Consider the following 16343-nt stretch of genomic DNA (forward strand, 5'->3'; position numbering starts at 1 on the left):
ACTGACAACAGGACCTAGCCCTCTGGTCACTGGTCTCCATCTTCATTACAATGACTGACCTCGGGGTAAAAATCATGGTAAAGCTGGGATACTGACATATTTTCTCTCCTTCAGCAGATACAGATTAAATCTGACCACTCCGTAACCAGATTTACTTGTTTCATCCCAACATCTTTTTTGCCATAATTTAGGACCACTTGCACCTTTCCCTTTTTTTAACGTGATGTGGTGGCAGCGAGGAGGTAGGACAATGATAGCAAGCAAAACAAAAAAAAGACCAAATCAAATCTGAACTGAACAGAATGAAGTGGATGGGCGTTCAGGCAGAGAAAGATAGCATGAGAAAATGATGGAAAATCAGAGCTGTCTTGGCGCCTCTAGCCATAAGGCCAGCATGCCACTTTTTTGGAGAGCTGCAGTCTGATGTTAGCTGGTAACTCCCTCCCTAGTGCTGTCCTCTCACATCTCCTCCTTGTCTCTCCTCATCTTTTTTTCCCTCCTTGTCTCTTCTCATATTTTACCCTCTGTGTCTGTTACTAAGACACTACTTGTTGTTGGACTGCTGTCTCCCTCACTCTTTCTGATCTTCTTTCCTTTTCTTTCTGTCATTCATATCGCCTGTTAGTTACAGATGTGATGGTCGCTGTGTAAGACTGCTTCATCCGGCTTCATCCGGCTTCATCCTGCTTTCTAATTTCTCATCCTCACAGTCCCCGAGTTGCCTTTTTATCTTTGCTTCATAAATCCAGTCATTAGTCAACCACAGAAAGTTTAATCCATGAAACTTGACATTACAACGAACAATCATGGTCAGGTTTTCAGCATAAATCTAAAGTGGGTTCCTAAAATAACTGATGCATTATGCAGCATGCATTTCTGACTTAGTTACAAAGGCAGGGTCACGTTTTCTGTATAGTCACTCCAAGGTTACACTGTCTTTGTTTAAACTGCAAAAAAGAAAAGTTATATTGCTGTTTTGGTCTGTTGTTTTCCTTTATTTTCTTATTAGTGTGTGTGCATGTGACTTTTGCCATTATGATACATTTTACAGACATATGTCTGCTTTACCTGTCCGTCAAAGGTGTAATGACAAGCCTTTCGGTACACCCCAAGAATTCATTCTGGTAGACAAAGCCCACATCTGTAATGTTGATGATCATCTTGTCTGAGTCCTCATTGAAGTAGAAACGGCACTGCTTCAGCCATTCAAAGTCACTGGAGCTTTTGACATGCAACCGGCACTAGGTGGAGAAAGGGTAGCGATAAGAGACAGGGAAAGAGGGAAAGGGAGGGCAGAAGGAGACAAGGGGATGGAAACAGAAGTGAAGGGAGGGCACCACTCAGAAGATTATTTGAAAAGAGAGATGAAAGCCGGATAAAAGAGGGGAAGAAAGGTGGAAGGGCAGGATGTGTGAGGAGGGATTTCGGTGACAGGAGGGTAACATTAAAAGGGTGGAAAGAAAAGAGAAGCAAGAAAGTGGAGGATGAAAGCAGAGGTCATGATGTGAAATGGGAAGAAAGGAAGGAAAGGGATAGGGGAGAGTGAGAGGAAGGAAGAGAAAAGTCCAGCGAGTTAAAATGATGCAAATGGGAAAAAGTACAAAATGAATTAGAAAAGTAATGAATAGAAGAGATTAAAAGCAGAATATGTGTGAGAAAAAATACAGTGGGGGTAGAAAAGTAGCAGTGTGATATATTATTGGAGAGGAAATGAAGCAAAAATGTGTTTAGAAACAAACACAACAAAGGAACATGAGCAGGACAAATCAATGGTATGAGGTAAATAAATACAAATGATTTTAGAAAGAACTAAAAAAACACATTCAAATAAAGTTTCTTCAAACTGCTTCTATTAACCTTGGGGTTCAGCGACATGTTTATTATGCCTTAAGTGGAGATTCAAACACAGTCGTGACTTTAAATATTACTTGACTGCCATTAAAACCCCTCTGACTACGTTCGACAGAATTTACTCGCTGCAGTAAACAACATTTTGTATTCTGACATGGCAGCCCTCGGGAGTCTGAATATCAAACACAGTTTACAGAGTGGTTGCTATTTTGAGCCGGAGATTCTAATCTTGAACAGAAATTGCAAAGCGTTCATGTGCACGGTTCGGAGTCAGTCTAACTGATCCCAGCTCAGATGTCTCTGGCCTCTTTTTACCGAATGATCAACATGCTCACCAGTTCATCAAATATGTCCCTCTGATGGACATGAATAGTGATGAGGGTCTCATACTTGGTCCTCTCCACAGCCTCCAAGTCTCTTGTGGTCATGTCAATCAGGGTGTTAAGGAGATCCAGGAAGAACTGGTTGGTTTTGGACATGATGCGGCGATCGTATCGGGCATTGGTCAGAGCTTCTTCTGAGTCCCTTGTCCAAATCATCTGAATACCCAGTAACCCCACCTACATTAATGTGCAAAAAACAAAACACATCATAATGGTCAAATGTACCGATGACCTTAGAAATCTAACTATTGTTTTGATGAAGGAATACTGTAGCAGTTTAGTACCACACCCCAAGATTTACAGAGAAAATAACAGCCCATGTTTCCAGGTGGTGAACAGTCTGGACTGATGAAAGGCAACTAAAAACCCAGAGTATCCTTCTACAAAGTATGCGATTTAGCTGAAATATGCAGGTTGTTCCCTGAAAAAGACAGGGACATGACTGGATTGGAGCATATTTTGCTCTAAAACATTTAGATACTTTTCAGCAATGATGGTATCTATCCAGATGTGGAAGCTGCCAGTTTCATAGGCACTAATGCACCCCCATACCATGAGAGAGAGCAGAAAAAGACAGATTGCGTGAGGATGTGGTCTCCATGTTGTATAAAAAGTTTTCCACTTTGGCTCAGTCAGTGTTAAATGACCTCTGGTCCAGAGAATATAACAGTGATTCTGGATCATGTTCACACATGGCTTTTTCTTTGCAGCATAGAGTTTTAGCCTGTACAGCAAACTGTGCTCCCACACATTGATTTTCTGAAAGTGTTCCTGAGCCCATGCAGTGATTTCCATGACAGAATCATGTCTGTTTGTAATGCAGTGCTGCCTGAGGGTCTGAAGATCGCAGGCATCCAATATTTTCAGCCTTGCACACAGAGATTTCTCCAGATACTTGGAATCTTTTGATATCACGTAACGTAAATACGTCATATTTGCAATTTTACACTAAAGAACATCATTCTGTAATTGTTCTACAATTTTAGTTTTTTGCAGATTAGTGAAACTCAGCCCAATTCATTCGTCTAACATGCTCCATTTATATCCACTCATATTACTGAGCTGTTGCCAGATAACCTAATTAGTTGCAAAATGTTCCAGCTGGTTTTTTTTACCACTAATTTATCCAGACTCTTGTTGGCTGTCGTTGTAGTCGTTAAATTCAAAATGAGCCAATATTTTATCTCAAAATCATTTTCTCAGTTTTAAACATTTGCTAGATTTATTATATGGGTTTATAAGATTTGCGAATCATTGCATCCTATTTTAACTTACATTTTAGAGCATCCCAACTTTCTTTAGAATTTGTTTTGGAGTTTATTACAATGTTCATAGTAGATTGCCTCTTTAGGCTACACAGGTTTCTGTTTTTGAGCGGTGCCGTCCTTGCTCCACAAGGATAGTCAGTTGTGGTCGAATCAATGTTTTAAAACGTTTGTGGATTAGTTCCTGGATTTGGACAATGACTTACTTGAGATGGGAAGGAGTTGAGGAAGTCAATTAGCTGGAAGCCAGAGTCCTGGATAGCCAGAGCAGCTTGTCTGATCACAAGGTGCAAAGACCTCTGGGATTCTTTCAGCAGAGCATTGAGCCACACCTCCACGTTCCCTTCAGCTGTGACGGGACGGTCCAGCTCCACAGTCTCTCCCTCGCGTGATGACACGGCCAGAATGCGGTCATATATCTGTGAAAGGCGACATTGATTAGATCGATTATTATAACTACAATGATGAAGTTATTTTTCTTATAAAAAGTATATATATAAAATCGACATTACTCTGATTAGTTCATTCAATTTGACATTAAAGCAGCTATTATATTTTATTACTTTCATGTTACAATCACATATTTTCCTGAGCTTTTAGTTCTGCAAAAATCTCTTGTCAGAAGGGTAAGTGTTTAAGATAAACACCAAAAAAGGAACATAATCCACCTTTTCATGAAACTGGACACACTTGATATTGTCAAAGACATTGAGAAGGTGGGCCTGGATGGTGTGGGAGTCAGAGGCCTGGCCCAGGATCTCCAGCAGGGCAGGATCAGAGACAAAGAAGAAACGAGGAAACAGCAGACGCTTCTTCTCCAGATAGCTGTTTGACCACATCATTTTTAAAAAAATCAATACAAAGTATGATCTGACAGACAGTACAATAAACCAGATAGTTAACTGTACAGCATAAAAAGGAAATCAGTCACTTCACTTACCCTCACTACTGATTATGGTTTAAAATCTTCTACCTTTCTTTTGGTGGTTAAGTTAATTAGAACCTAAAAAGAAGGGCCATGGTGGTGTTTTAAGTTTTTTCTACTCACCCTGTTAGAGACTTCTGACAGATCTCCAGCTGTTCGAGGAGATGTGGAAGCAGCTGTCCCATGGTCTCGTCCCCCACACATGACTGTACCACATTGGGCATTTCATGGGCTCGCATCATGATCTTCACCCATGACTTATCAATGTTAGAGAAACGCTTTGCTTCCTAAAAAGATGGAGTTAGTCAATTATCTCATGATCAGACTGTTTTATTATTTTATTTTGTATTTAGTTGTTTCTTTTAAATGCTTGGACGCTGTTTGGCTCCGATTTTAGAAGTAAGCTCGTAAAACAATCTTACAAAGGCAACATTTCACTATTATTTCTCCTTCTTTTAAATGTCAAAACACCGCGGCCTGAAAACATTGCCTGGATCAGTGATTTATTTTGCTCAAGAGACTGTGAAATATAATAATTGAAAATGGAAATAAAAGAAACTCAACGCCTGGCACATTAATGCACTACTGCACCTAAACATCCAGAATATTGTCCAGAAATCTGATAATGATGTAAAGATACAGAATTTACATAAAAAAATTCTAACTGCAAATGAGTAATTTCAGTTCAATGCAACTTGTTTGCCTTTTAAACTGCATTTGGAGTCTGTGTTTAAGCCTGATAACCAATAGGAATCACATCCTGAAATGTTGTTCACCTTAGGCAACTGTTTGGCGATATCTCCACCCACAAACACAGCTTCCAGATAGATCCACAGGTTCTGGACAGTCATCCAGTGCTCGATAATATCAGTGGTGTTGGAGAGATTCTGAACCCACTTCTGAATCTGGGCTTTAAATGGGGTGTTGTACCTGAAAAAGAAGGTAAATCTTCACGTTACCCTTACTTAGGGACGCACACGTGTGTGTGGCTCGTGTAATGTCTAGATTTTCCACAGCTGTGGAAGAAGATCATCACTACCGACACTAATGATAATGACACTCAACACTGCCGTACCTGTTGCTCATAAGGGATCCCAAGATCATTAGGCTATCCTCCATGCTGGCAATGATCTCTGATGTGCTGTCTCCTCTCAGCAGCAACTCCCCACGGGTCTTAAAACTGGCAAATGTAAAAGTCTTGTTGTCCCACTCACCGATCACTTGCTTCAGCTTCTGTTCAATATCACGCTCTTTCACAGCACTGATGCAGATATCCTGCACAAGAACCCCGCCCCCCAAATGTTTTTAAATGTTAGCAATAAAAATGCTAATGGCAAACAGATGCATATGCACTGAAAAAAACAGGATCGGTGTTTTGCACTGAACAGGACCACCTATATCAGTTAGCAAAGTTAATTCAATATATTACTCTTTAAACTTTTTAAATGTTTTCATTTCCTCCAAACAATTTTCCAAACTTGTATTTTATTTGGAATTTATTATATCAAATAAAAAAGAAAACACCATGAATTAGCAGCTAATGATTCGTTTGTACCTCAATCTCTTCTTTATACTTGAGTAGAGGAGCCTCCATTATGTTACGCAGCTTGAATGTATCAGTTTCCACCTCAAAGGTATGGCCGGTCACCTGGATACAAAACAGGACAAATTACAGCTATCATCATTATCATTAGGTTCTGGTGATGACTTGATTTCAGTCAATAACATTCAGTTGCAGTGCTACACCAGTGGCCATGTTTCACTAACCTCCGTTATCCTCTTCCAGTGCCGGGCCATCATAGCTTTGTTAGTCATGAGTTCCAGCAGGGGGCAGCACTCACTGAACTCATCAATTGTTTTCTTCAGATCCTGAAAGGCCTGCCACTCTTTCAGAGCACGAGGCAGTTTTCGACACCTGGTAGTTCACAGAACGTGACAGTCAAACTCATATTTATTGTCTTCTTTCTATACTACCCTTTAGCTCTGCTGAAGTCAAGTAAAGTTGACATGAACTAGATTAGATGTATAGTTGACATTTTGTTTGTTAAAGGAAAAGTATTACAACACACTTCAAGTTTGTTATTAACGCTACAAGAGTCATTGGATTGGGCAACTTGTTAAGTATCCTTCCTTACTAGCACAGAGCAAAGGTTCATGCATCAGTGTCTGTTCATAGCTTCACTCAACCAAATCAACACCTCCACAACAGATAGCTGACGTTTCTACCAGAGGAAACAAATATCCTCTCTTCTTCAGCTCTGACTATAGCTCTATATTTTCCTTCTGACTGCTTCTAATGTGTATCTAGATTTTCATTGTCAAGTAATCCCTTCCAGCTATATTAAAAGTTGTTCTTAATTTCTTTAGGTAAAATAAACTAGCCTGTAGCCTATTAGCCTCTTTCCCCTTCAGTGTCCATTTGACACATGCTGGACAAATGTGACCACATAAAGGGCAAAGATTAGCTTTTCATTGTGAGACTGAAATATTAATGCAGTGTTGGTGAAGAACAGGAAGCTTTGTTTCTGCCACTGAAAAAAACCCCACTTTTTTTGTTGTTATGTAAAACTTTTGGGTTAGTATCTAAAAATTATAACATCTCGAAACAAGTTTCCATATTGTAGCAAGTGAGAGGAAGCAGTTTCTTTAATGCCTGAAAATAAGAGTGATGTTTATGGATGGACTAATGAAAATCATGTGATGTCACCAATTCCTGCAGTAATGAGAGGGCTTGATTACACAGTATGAGAAGGTTATTTTCTCACATAGTCAGAAAAACACCTAGTTTTGTTTGTTTCCAGTTCAGCTTCTTTCCCGAAAACGTCTCCTTCTTCATTAACATATTTTAAGCTCATGTTACTACATCTACAGTTAAAAGAGTTCAACAGTTGCTTGAATAAAAAACAAACAAATAAATTGTCAAACCTCGTCTGAAAGTCGAGCAGCTCATTATTAATCTTCTCGATGCAGATGTCAGCCCAGAGGATATCATAGTAGCCGTTAACTGTATCGATGACATTGTTGTAAAGGCCGTACAACTTCTGCAGCAGAGCCAGTTGCTTCCTAATCTCCAATAGCTGAGGATGCTGGGTAACAGGAAGTCCAAAGAGCTCTTCACCTCCCGTGTAAGTGATGTACTTCCTGAACAGGTTGTCAAATCGATTCTGAAGAGGAGAAGAGCTACGATCAGGTACAGCTTACGCTCTGATGGACTTTAAAACATTAGACATTTGAGGTAAAACATTTGTAATTATCTGAGTATAATTTATACAGAATAAAAAAATCTGTCTTTTGCTAACAATGAAATAGAAACTGTAATAATAATAATAATAAATATATAATAGCTCTTTTAACATTAGTTTCAAGTAACTGCTTTTCTGAGGCATCAGGTCAATGCAGGATCTAAATATTTACTAACTGACAGAGACAAAATAATTAATCACTAACCAACCTGGAACATGATCAGCCGATCACTGGCATCTTGGGGTGCAAGTCCCACAACCATGGGACCATCCTTAAACAGAGAGGGAAAAGTGTCTTTTTAGTAGTTATTATTAAAACTAACCTTAACTGTAATTAACTGAACATTTTTTTTGTTGAATTGAAATCAACAGTTTAATTGAAACAGAGCAAACAGCCATAGATATCTTACCTTTTCATAATCTTGATAAAAGTGTTGGCAGTCTTCCAGAAAGGTCTCCACATTGCTGACCAGTTCTTCTCTGAAGTTTGGCTGCAAGGCGACCAGCTCGTTCTGCACCTCTGTGCTCCGGGACAAGAGCTTTTCCCAAGTGTAGCGCAGAGTATCCACTTTTTCAGCCTCCTCTTTAGCCACTGATAGTTCATACTTATGGAGCATGGCATAGGACTCCTGTGAGGAAAAATAAGATACTAAGTCTTCCACTTGACAAAAACTAGAATGTGCAAATGTGTAATTATTTCTTTCTGAGCTTCTTGTACAGACTCATAAAGTCAAACAGCTAAAAATGTCTCTTTCCCACTGCGTGTATTTGTGTGTATAAAAAGAGCTTCAATAAATATGTGATGCTGTGGTTTACCTCTATGGGCCCAACTTGAAAATCAATAGATATCTGGTGCTCTCTGATCTCCTTCAGTGCAGCCATGGCAATACGAATATCATCCAGGTCTTTGATCTGTCGATTCAGTTTCTTTCCTGCTTCATCTACAAAAGCAAAAATGTGCTCCATCTCTGAGCGACATTTCCTGTTACAGTAAAGTCCGTAATCCACCATCCAATTCTTGATTTCAGCAGAGAGGGACATCTTTAAGGGTGCTGGCAGAAAGTAATATGAGCATGCAGAGAGCATTATTTAACTTGCTGAAAATCTCGAAAATCTCATTCATGCCGGTTTTAAATTCGTAACTTAATAAGACCTGTGAATAGCGCCAAGGCTCCTACAGCAATATACTCTGGTTCAGAGTTTACTTCCAGCTCTAGATCTCGATAGAAAAGAATCTGGCTCTCAAACTCCGATAACAAGGGACTCCCCTCGATAAATCTGTTCAAAACACAAACAAAAATAGCACTAGTGCGATGTCAGATAAGCAGATTTATATAGAAACCATACATTTCAACTTACTTCCTCATGGTCTCTTCACGGTCTTTCCTCCAGATGTGATGGTAACGGCTAAAGTGATGTAGAGCGGTCACCACTTCCTGCACATTAATATCAACAGGAGAATATGAAATGAAGTGCACTTATAGAAAAATAAAAGACATTTATATTCATTAAATATACAGAAATATAGATGAAAATATCTGTTGTAAATGTGGGATAAAGAAATATTAAAAGTGTATGCCATGATTTAATAAAAGACAGCTAAGTTTGGATTAGTTTCATATAAAATGTGCAGTATAGCTTAATTAAGTGCCATGTACCTTTTTACTGGAGGTGATAGAGGTGCTAAGTACAGAGATTAGCTTGGCTATTTCCTTGTTCTCAGACACACTCTTGTAGTAATTTCTGGCTTGGAACGGGATGGCCTGGATCACAGAAGCTGACATGTCTGAGGTACTGCCATCTGAAAGTGACAGAATTTCATAGAAAACACATTGAGCTGAAATGATGGACATTATTCTTTCAAATATTAACTTCTGGGCTTTTTAAATAATTATATGTTACAGGTCTTTTTACAAGAGAACATGTTAATAATGGAATTACTTCCATTTAGTTTTTCTCTCTCTGTATATATAATTTCTAAAAGTAAGATGTGCTTTTCATAGTGGAAATTGATTATCCCTGCCACTTTCTAATTAAATATGCATTTAATTTGCATTAAATATGAAATTCTTGAATATTTTCCTCCCCAAGCAATACTACGTGTTTCTGCCCCTGATATTTGCTTGCTCTGCTGAGCTGTAAAATCGAGTTGTAATTGTATGCTGAAAACAGTAAATCTTAAAATTTTAAAAATGAGTGAGCTGACACAGTCAGGAGCTGTTGAAGGTCTGAGGTTAAGGTATGAAAGTGATAATATTCTCTATTACCAGCCAAGCTTCTGTATGTTGTTGCTCCATCCTCTGTTTCGCTCTCAGAGCTGTCTTGTTTCAGTGCTGCCATTCGCTTTTCGTTCATTTGTCTCTGGAAAGGGGAATGTAAAACCTCCGGGTTTATTTAGTACACTGCTGGACCATGACACCATTATCTCAAAAAGAGCAGTTCTAACAGTTTATTACAGTTATCAAGCTAAATACTGTCACAAATAGATTTTTCCTTTATTCACCTTAGATATCCTTTCTTTGCTCCACTGGCTGACTCCTTTGCTGACACTGACTACACACTCTACAGCGCGGTTTAGAGCCTGTTGAACCTCCTCCAAAGCTGGAACCATGACAATGTTAGGGATGGAAAGGGTCATGTTTACTCTGAAGATTGCATGGTGATCGCTGCTTTTGCCATAGCTGGTTGGGTCACTTGCAGCTACAGAGGGAGAGAAGGGTAACACACATAAACTATTGGAATAGACATTTTATGAGCTTATTTTAAATATTTTAGGCCTTTACAGAAATATAGCAAACAATTAAACAAGACGCACCGGAGAAATGTATGAGCGAGGACGTATGTATGCGCTTGCGCAACATCTCAAGGGTGTTGCGTGTCACTTTGAGCAAGGCATCCACATTACGGTGGTTGAAGTAGGACAGCAGCTCCTGGGCTTCCTGTTCCATCACTTCCATCAAGTCCCTCTTCTTCTTCCTCCTCACCAACGGAGAAGAAGGACCAACACTAGCAGAACGTAGCAGCGTGTTTCTGGAGAAGAGACGCTCGTCATCACCTAAGAAGGTGACACGTTTACAGTCAATACGAACACCTTCAGCAACACTTCGCCTTGAATAAATCAGCATTATAATACAAGTAAAAACACAAAGTCCTAAAAAAGGTAATCCCCTTTCCTTTAAAAACTTTTGAACTGCCTTTTTCACACTGTATTGTGTTTGATCGTGAAAGGAAACTGTCAGCATACCTTCACTGTCATTGTGGTCTATGGTCTTGCTCTCTGTGCAGCTTTCTTCCTCAAACTTCTCCACCTCCTCTCTCTGATTGTGGTCGAACTCTAGCAGCATGTTGATCAGTTCATTAGCTGCCTCCTCCACCAGTGAGCTCTTCATGTTCACTTTCTGGGCTTGTCTTATGCAAAGGTCCTAGACACATGCAGATATACAGTTCAGTTCAATGTAATTCATCTTTAGAATAAGAAATAATGTTTAAATACAGAAAAAAGTATTTTAAATGTGTGAGAATTACCAAAGCCCCACTTAATAAATATCGATAGCATCTTTCAGATATATATAACCCAGCTGATACTTTTATTTTATTTGTCTTTATTTACCCTGGTGGTTTGAACAAACTCCTCACAGGTCACAGGCTCATCCTCTGGCAGCACACACAGGTTGGATATGCTCATCTCCTGCAGTACTGCTTCTATTCTAAACTCCACCAGGTCATTCACTCTGTCCATCAGCAACTCAAGATCAGCTAAACAGACAAAAAAAAAACACAAATAAGAAAGGGAGGGACACAAACCCACCTAAAATAAGGGAAAGAGGGAAAAATCAAGGGGGAATTGTTATGCATTTGAACAAAGGAGAGAACAGTGATAAACAGACAATTTAGTATAAAAAAGCAATGTGTAGAGAGAGAAAGAATCTATTGAATATATGAGTGTTACTTGTGAGAAAGCCACCTATGCAATAAATCCATTAATGTAAATGTTATCACACGCAGCCAGTGCTGAGTTGCAGGAATGTCTCGTGTCAGCGTGTACAGGATCGATCTCGTTACATTTTTTGCTTACCCAACGCTTTGTCGATGCGGTCGAGATACTTGTCAATGTTCAGAGATGTCCAGTTGAGGGAGGTCAAACCCGGTTGTATAGCCTCATCCACCTGTCAAGTAAGTCATGTATGGTATGATGATGGTGATGCACTTTGTAAGCAACCTGCTGTGACAGTCAGTCTCATACCTGTCACCTGTCAACGCTTAGAAAAGATTCATGACGAAACCAAGCAACAATAAAAAAGGATTTAACATTTTTTTGTGTGTTCTTCTGACTTGCTAGAGACAACTGAAAATAAAAAGATAAAATCAAATGAAATCAAATAAAATGGGTTACCAGGGATATGCTTTTCTTAAATGTCCTATTTTGAACTTTTATGCAATCACATGACGCTCTTTTGGGGACAGCAATTTAAAATCATATCACTACTCTCATGGGATGCTGGGTTGGACTGAAATGCAGGACTTTGCAGAGAAATATAAAATCAAAACAAAGCTTTATTAGCTAGCACTGGCAAACATAATTTAGCTAACTGGAGCGCACACAACATGAAGGATTTGACATCGACATGATAAAGAACAGAGGGAAACCATCCATCCTTAGACTTCGATGACTGAGAACCTTCACAGACACATCCATCCATTTTCTTACGCTTATCCGGGGCTGGGTCTTGGGGCAGCAGCCTAAGTAGAGAAGCTGAGACCTCCCTCTCCCCAGTCACCTCCTCCACTACCCAAAGCTCATGACCATAGGTGAGGGTAGGGACGAAAACCAACTTTGAGTCAAGCTCAGTTGCTTTGATCTCTTGCCCAAGATGTTGATTTTTGTATTATTTACCCAAGTTCATTTTTTTGGGTTAAATAAAAAACACTTCTTTGGACTTTAACCTGTGCCTGACTGTTCTTTACTGCTCAATCACACTAGGATTCCCAATCCCAGCCCGCCACCTCGCACCAAGGGCGAGTCTCCAGGAGACTAGTTCCAGAGCCAAAGCCATTCACATCCACTATATCTAGCCGCTACCTCTCAACACTCACACACTAACTCAGGCTCCTTCTCCATGAGAGAGGTGACATTCCACGTCCCAATTGCTAGTTTTGGTAGCCGAGGGTCGGTCCACTTACCTTAGCTACATGTGGCATGGCCAGCTGTTCAAAGACACTCTGAATCTTGGCACGCACTCTAGTGTTCTCGCTCAACATCAGCTGAAATGAGATAGATGCATGTTGGTGCATTTTTGTAATCACACAAAAGGGATGAACTGAATTTTTCAGTTGACAATAAAATTTTAGTTTTTAGTCATTTTTAAAAATCCGTGTGGAATTCGAACACAATTCCAGGATGTTTTATACTCCTAGATACATGCAGCTTTGATCATTTGGTTGTTCGCTGTATGCATTTTTGAAATTTTAGCTACAACTGTGTGCTATGCTCACCTGTATTCTATTGTAGTGTTTCTTAAAGACGTCCTGTTTTTGCAGCAGTAGAAAAGCGAAGGGAGGGATCGCCAAATTCATCTTTGTCATGCAGTTCACCTCTCTGATCTGCGTCAGAATCTCTGGGTCAAAGTTCACAAATAACTCGCCAGTTTCTGGAGATCGGACCAGAAGAGAGGCTTGCAGGCCAACTTTGGCATCCTCCATCTGCGTTGAGGTATAAAGTGTTTAGTGAGGTTTATGTGGAGAGATGCAGGGGGAAAAATGTGTGAATAAGAGGGGAGAAAAGATGTTCATTTAGTTTGTGTTTCAGATCCTCAAACAAATTTTAATATTAGACAAAGATAACCCAAGTATGGACAAAATGTAGTTTTTCCCAGCAAGAACTGCAATGATTCTTTTATCTCGCTGTAGAAGAATTTTGCCTCTATCTTGTTTGCAGAATTGTTTTAATTCAGCCACACTAGAAGGTTTTCAAGGACAAGTCATGGCAAAGCACCTCAATCTGATTTAACTCCAGACTTTGACCAGGCCACTCCAAACCCTTCATTTTGTTTATTTATTTGTCATTTCCACTTTATTTGTCAGTGACCAAGCAAAAACAGAACCTCTGTAGAGAAAGGATGCATTGTACCAGATTTAGCTGCTAGCTAGTTTTCATCTGCAGCTCCTGAGACATTTCGACCTTCATAGGTGGACTTCCTGGTGTTTTTCATATCTGTTGTCGTGCTACATAACCCGATTACACTTCAGTTTGTGCCACTTCAAGGCACAAACTGATGGCCAGACATTGTCTTTCAGGAGCTGGTGTGATATTGCTTTTATGAAATGCTGCATTAGTTTTGTGCTGGATGTTACTCTCATCAGTCCACAAAATATATTGGGGAGCATTAAGATGTTTTTTGGCAGATTTGAGAGGAGCCTTGGTGTCCTTTTTAGTCATCCATCATTTTCACCAAATTACTTGTTTACACAGTGCCAGATATAATTAGATAGCTTTCTCCTTTTTAAATTGATCAACTTTGCCTAGTATTAAAATGTGTTTGATGATCTCAAACATGTAAGTGTTAACATATATGCAACAAACGAAATCACAACACTATATAAAGGAATTAACAATACATATTGTATATAAATGCTCCTCTGTCAGATTTCTTGTTTGTATTATGAATTTTACAGTTTGTTAACCTTTTTCATCCAGCTGTGATGGTAGGTCATCTCAAACTCCAACAACGCTCTTGCTACACGGTTAAAGTTCTTGATGATCCTTTTTGCCTCCAATGTGGAAAGAACTCCTGGATGCTAATTAGAGTAATAAACGAAACAAACAAACATGATGCATTACATGGATGGAAAATGCCAAATAATTTTATCATTAATCTGCAAGAACCAGCCAAACCTGAACTGAAAGTCAGGCGTGCAATATTACCTGCTGAAAGAGATCCATGGGTCCCTGTATACGGCTGTACAGCTGCCGAGCCCACATGATCCGACCGGCCACTGGGGGCAAGTCCCTGCCAATGGGGGGGTCAAGTTTCTGCTTCATGTAGATGCGGAAAACCATTTCAATGTCCCGGCCATAATTTTGTAAAATTTGCTGATACTTCTCATCAATCCCAAGATCTGGGATGCCCAGTCTGTTTTTGGGAAAACCAAAGATACAAGTGGTTCAGCAGAACTCAAACCCAGCAGCAATAAAAATATTTAAATACAGCAATAAACACATAGCAGTACCAGCACCAGTAATGACAAGGACTCTATTTTGTTTGGATGTGCTGGTAAATGTTTTGAGCTAAAATGTGCAAAGAAGGACCCTGTAACTAGCAAACCTACCTGTACATTAAAGCACACTTGTTATTGTCATGAAACAGCTGTGGCAGGCAGGAGGAAGGACCCAAATGCAGAACTCAAAACAAGGGAATGAACTAAAGCTTTATTGCAGTGGCACAACTTCCACAAAAGACACTTAAAAAACCAAAGCAGAACGTAGAAACGGGAGACTAATAACAAAACACTAGGAACGGCAATTTCAGGGAACACAACAAGAGAAACCCACACAACATGACGGGTGGACAGAACGCTGACAGAGAGAAACACAGGGCTAAAATACACTGAGGGATAACGAGGGAATGGGACACAGGAGGAGAGCACAGCTGGGACTGATCACACTTGACGAGACTAAGGGGCGACAAGGCTAGAGACACAGAAATGAGACAAGGGACCGCCAAAGTAAAATGACATGAACACAAAACATAAAGAGACTCTGGACCAGTGTTGGTCAAGTTACTTGAAAAAAGTAATCAGTAACTAATTACTGATTACTTCCCCAAAAAAGTAATCCTGTTACTTTACTGATTACTTATTTTCAAAAGTAATTAATTACTTAGTTACTTAGATCTTTCAGCCCAATTCTGCTTTTTCTACATAATCCATCATACAAAATGTAATCAAATGGAAAAAGTCTCTTTTTAAAACTTGTTTTATTAGTTTTAATCTTTTAACTTTATGCATCAAGCAAAAATGTAATTATATGCACCATTCTCTGACTGGAAGAAATTTGTTTAACATTTAAACCTATTTTCTGCACATTCCAGCACATAAAATAAAATATTTTTTGTGTTTACACTCACTCTTTCAAACAGATGCAAGTAAAACACAGCAGAAAATAAATAAAGTCAAAGACTAGCGGTCCTTTTGCTCTATTTTCACCTGTAAAGCAGGAGTGGGGTAGGGGGAGGTTTACCCTGGTGCAGGTGTGCCGCAGCGGAAGAATCCGCGAGTTTCTTTTTACAGCGAAACTTTTTTCGCTGTAAAAAGAAGTTTTCTTCCCACGCACAACGGACACTAATGTTTTTGTCACTTTTTACGGAATCAAACTCAAAGTAAGGTCAGTACTTCCACGCTTTAAACGCTGCACGCTCATACTCTCTCCCGCACTTGATATATTATCCATTGTTGATCTGCACACAACTGTTTTCACGAACGTCGCACTTGCTTACGTCACTGTCATGAGACATTCTCGCAAAAAAAAAATCACGGTTTTAGTAACGCAGTAATGCAGCGTTCCTACGGGAAAGTAATGGTAATCTAATTACCGTTTTTGCAATAGTAATCCCTTACTTTACTCGTTACTTGAAAAAAGTAATCGGATTACAGTAACGTGTTACTGCCCATCTCTGCTCTG

At 39.5% G+C, this 16343-nt stretch overlaps 1 protein-coding gene across 1 annotated transcript in view; it reads right to left on the bottom strand.

Annotated features, from left to right (window-relative positions):
* The window catches only part of dnah5 (dynein, axonemal, heavy chain 5), a 121574-nt gene that overhangs the window by 91073 nt on the left and 14158 nt on the right, over nt 1-16343 (bottom strand). The window contains exons 15-40 of the mRNA XM_087848025.1: nt 14589-14796; nt 14348-14461; nt 13160-13366; nt 12848-12928; nt 11742-11832; nt 11277-11422; nt 10911-11088; nt 10482-10721; nt 10170-10366; nt 9934-10027; nt 9325-9467; nt 9026-9102; nt 8820-8944; nt 8483-8718; nt 8077-8295; nt 7876-7938; nt 7350-7588; nt 6192-6339; nt 5980-6072; nt 5500-5699; nt 5201-5354; nt 4548-4711; nt 4168-4324; nt 3706-3918; nt 2187-2411; nt 1069-1241 (exon numbers count right to left, since the gene is read on the bottom strand). Of these exons, the coding sequence (XP_087704151.1) occupies nt 1069-1241; nt 2187-2411; nt 3706-3918; nt 4168-4324; nt 4548-4711; nt 5201-5354; nt 5500-5699; nt 5980-6072; nt 6192-6339; nt 7350-7588; nt 7876-7938; nt 8077-8295; nt 8483-8718; nt 8820-8944; nt 9026-9102; nt 9325-9467; nt 9934-10027; nt 10170-10366; nt 10482-10721; nt 10911-11088; nt 11277-11422; nt 11742-11832; nt 12848-12928; nt 13160-13366; nt 14348-14461; nt 14589-14796 (4185 nt within the window). The remainder of the gene's footprint in view (nt 1-1068; nt 1242-2186; nt 2412-3705; nt 3919-4167; nt 4325-4547; nt 4712-5200; nt 5355-5499; nt 5700-5979; nt 6073-6191; nt 6340-7349; nt 7589-7875; nt 7939-8076; nt 8296-8482; nt 8719-8819; nt 8945-9025; nt 9103-9324; nt 9468-9933; nt 10028-10169; nt 10367-10481; nt 10722-10910; nt 11089-11276; nt 11423-11741; nt 11833-12847; nt 12929-13159; nt 13367-14347; nt 14462-14588; nt 14797-16343) is intronic.

This window comes from Neolamprologus brichardi, chromosome 11, assembly GCF_056152115.1.
Source record: "Neolamprologus brichardi isolate AB-2024 chromosome 11, ASM5615211v1, whole genome shotgun sequence".
Lineage (NCBI taxonomy): Eukaryota > Metazoa > Chordata > Actinopteri > Cichliformes > Cichlidae > Neolamprologus > Neolamprologus brichardi.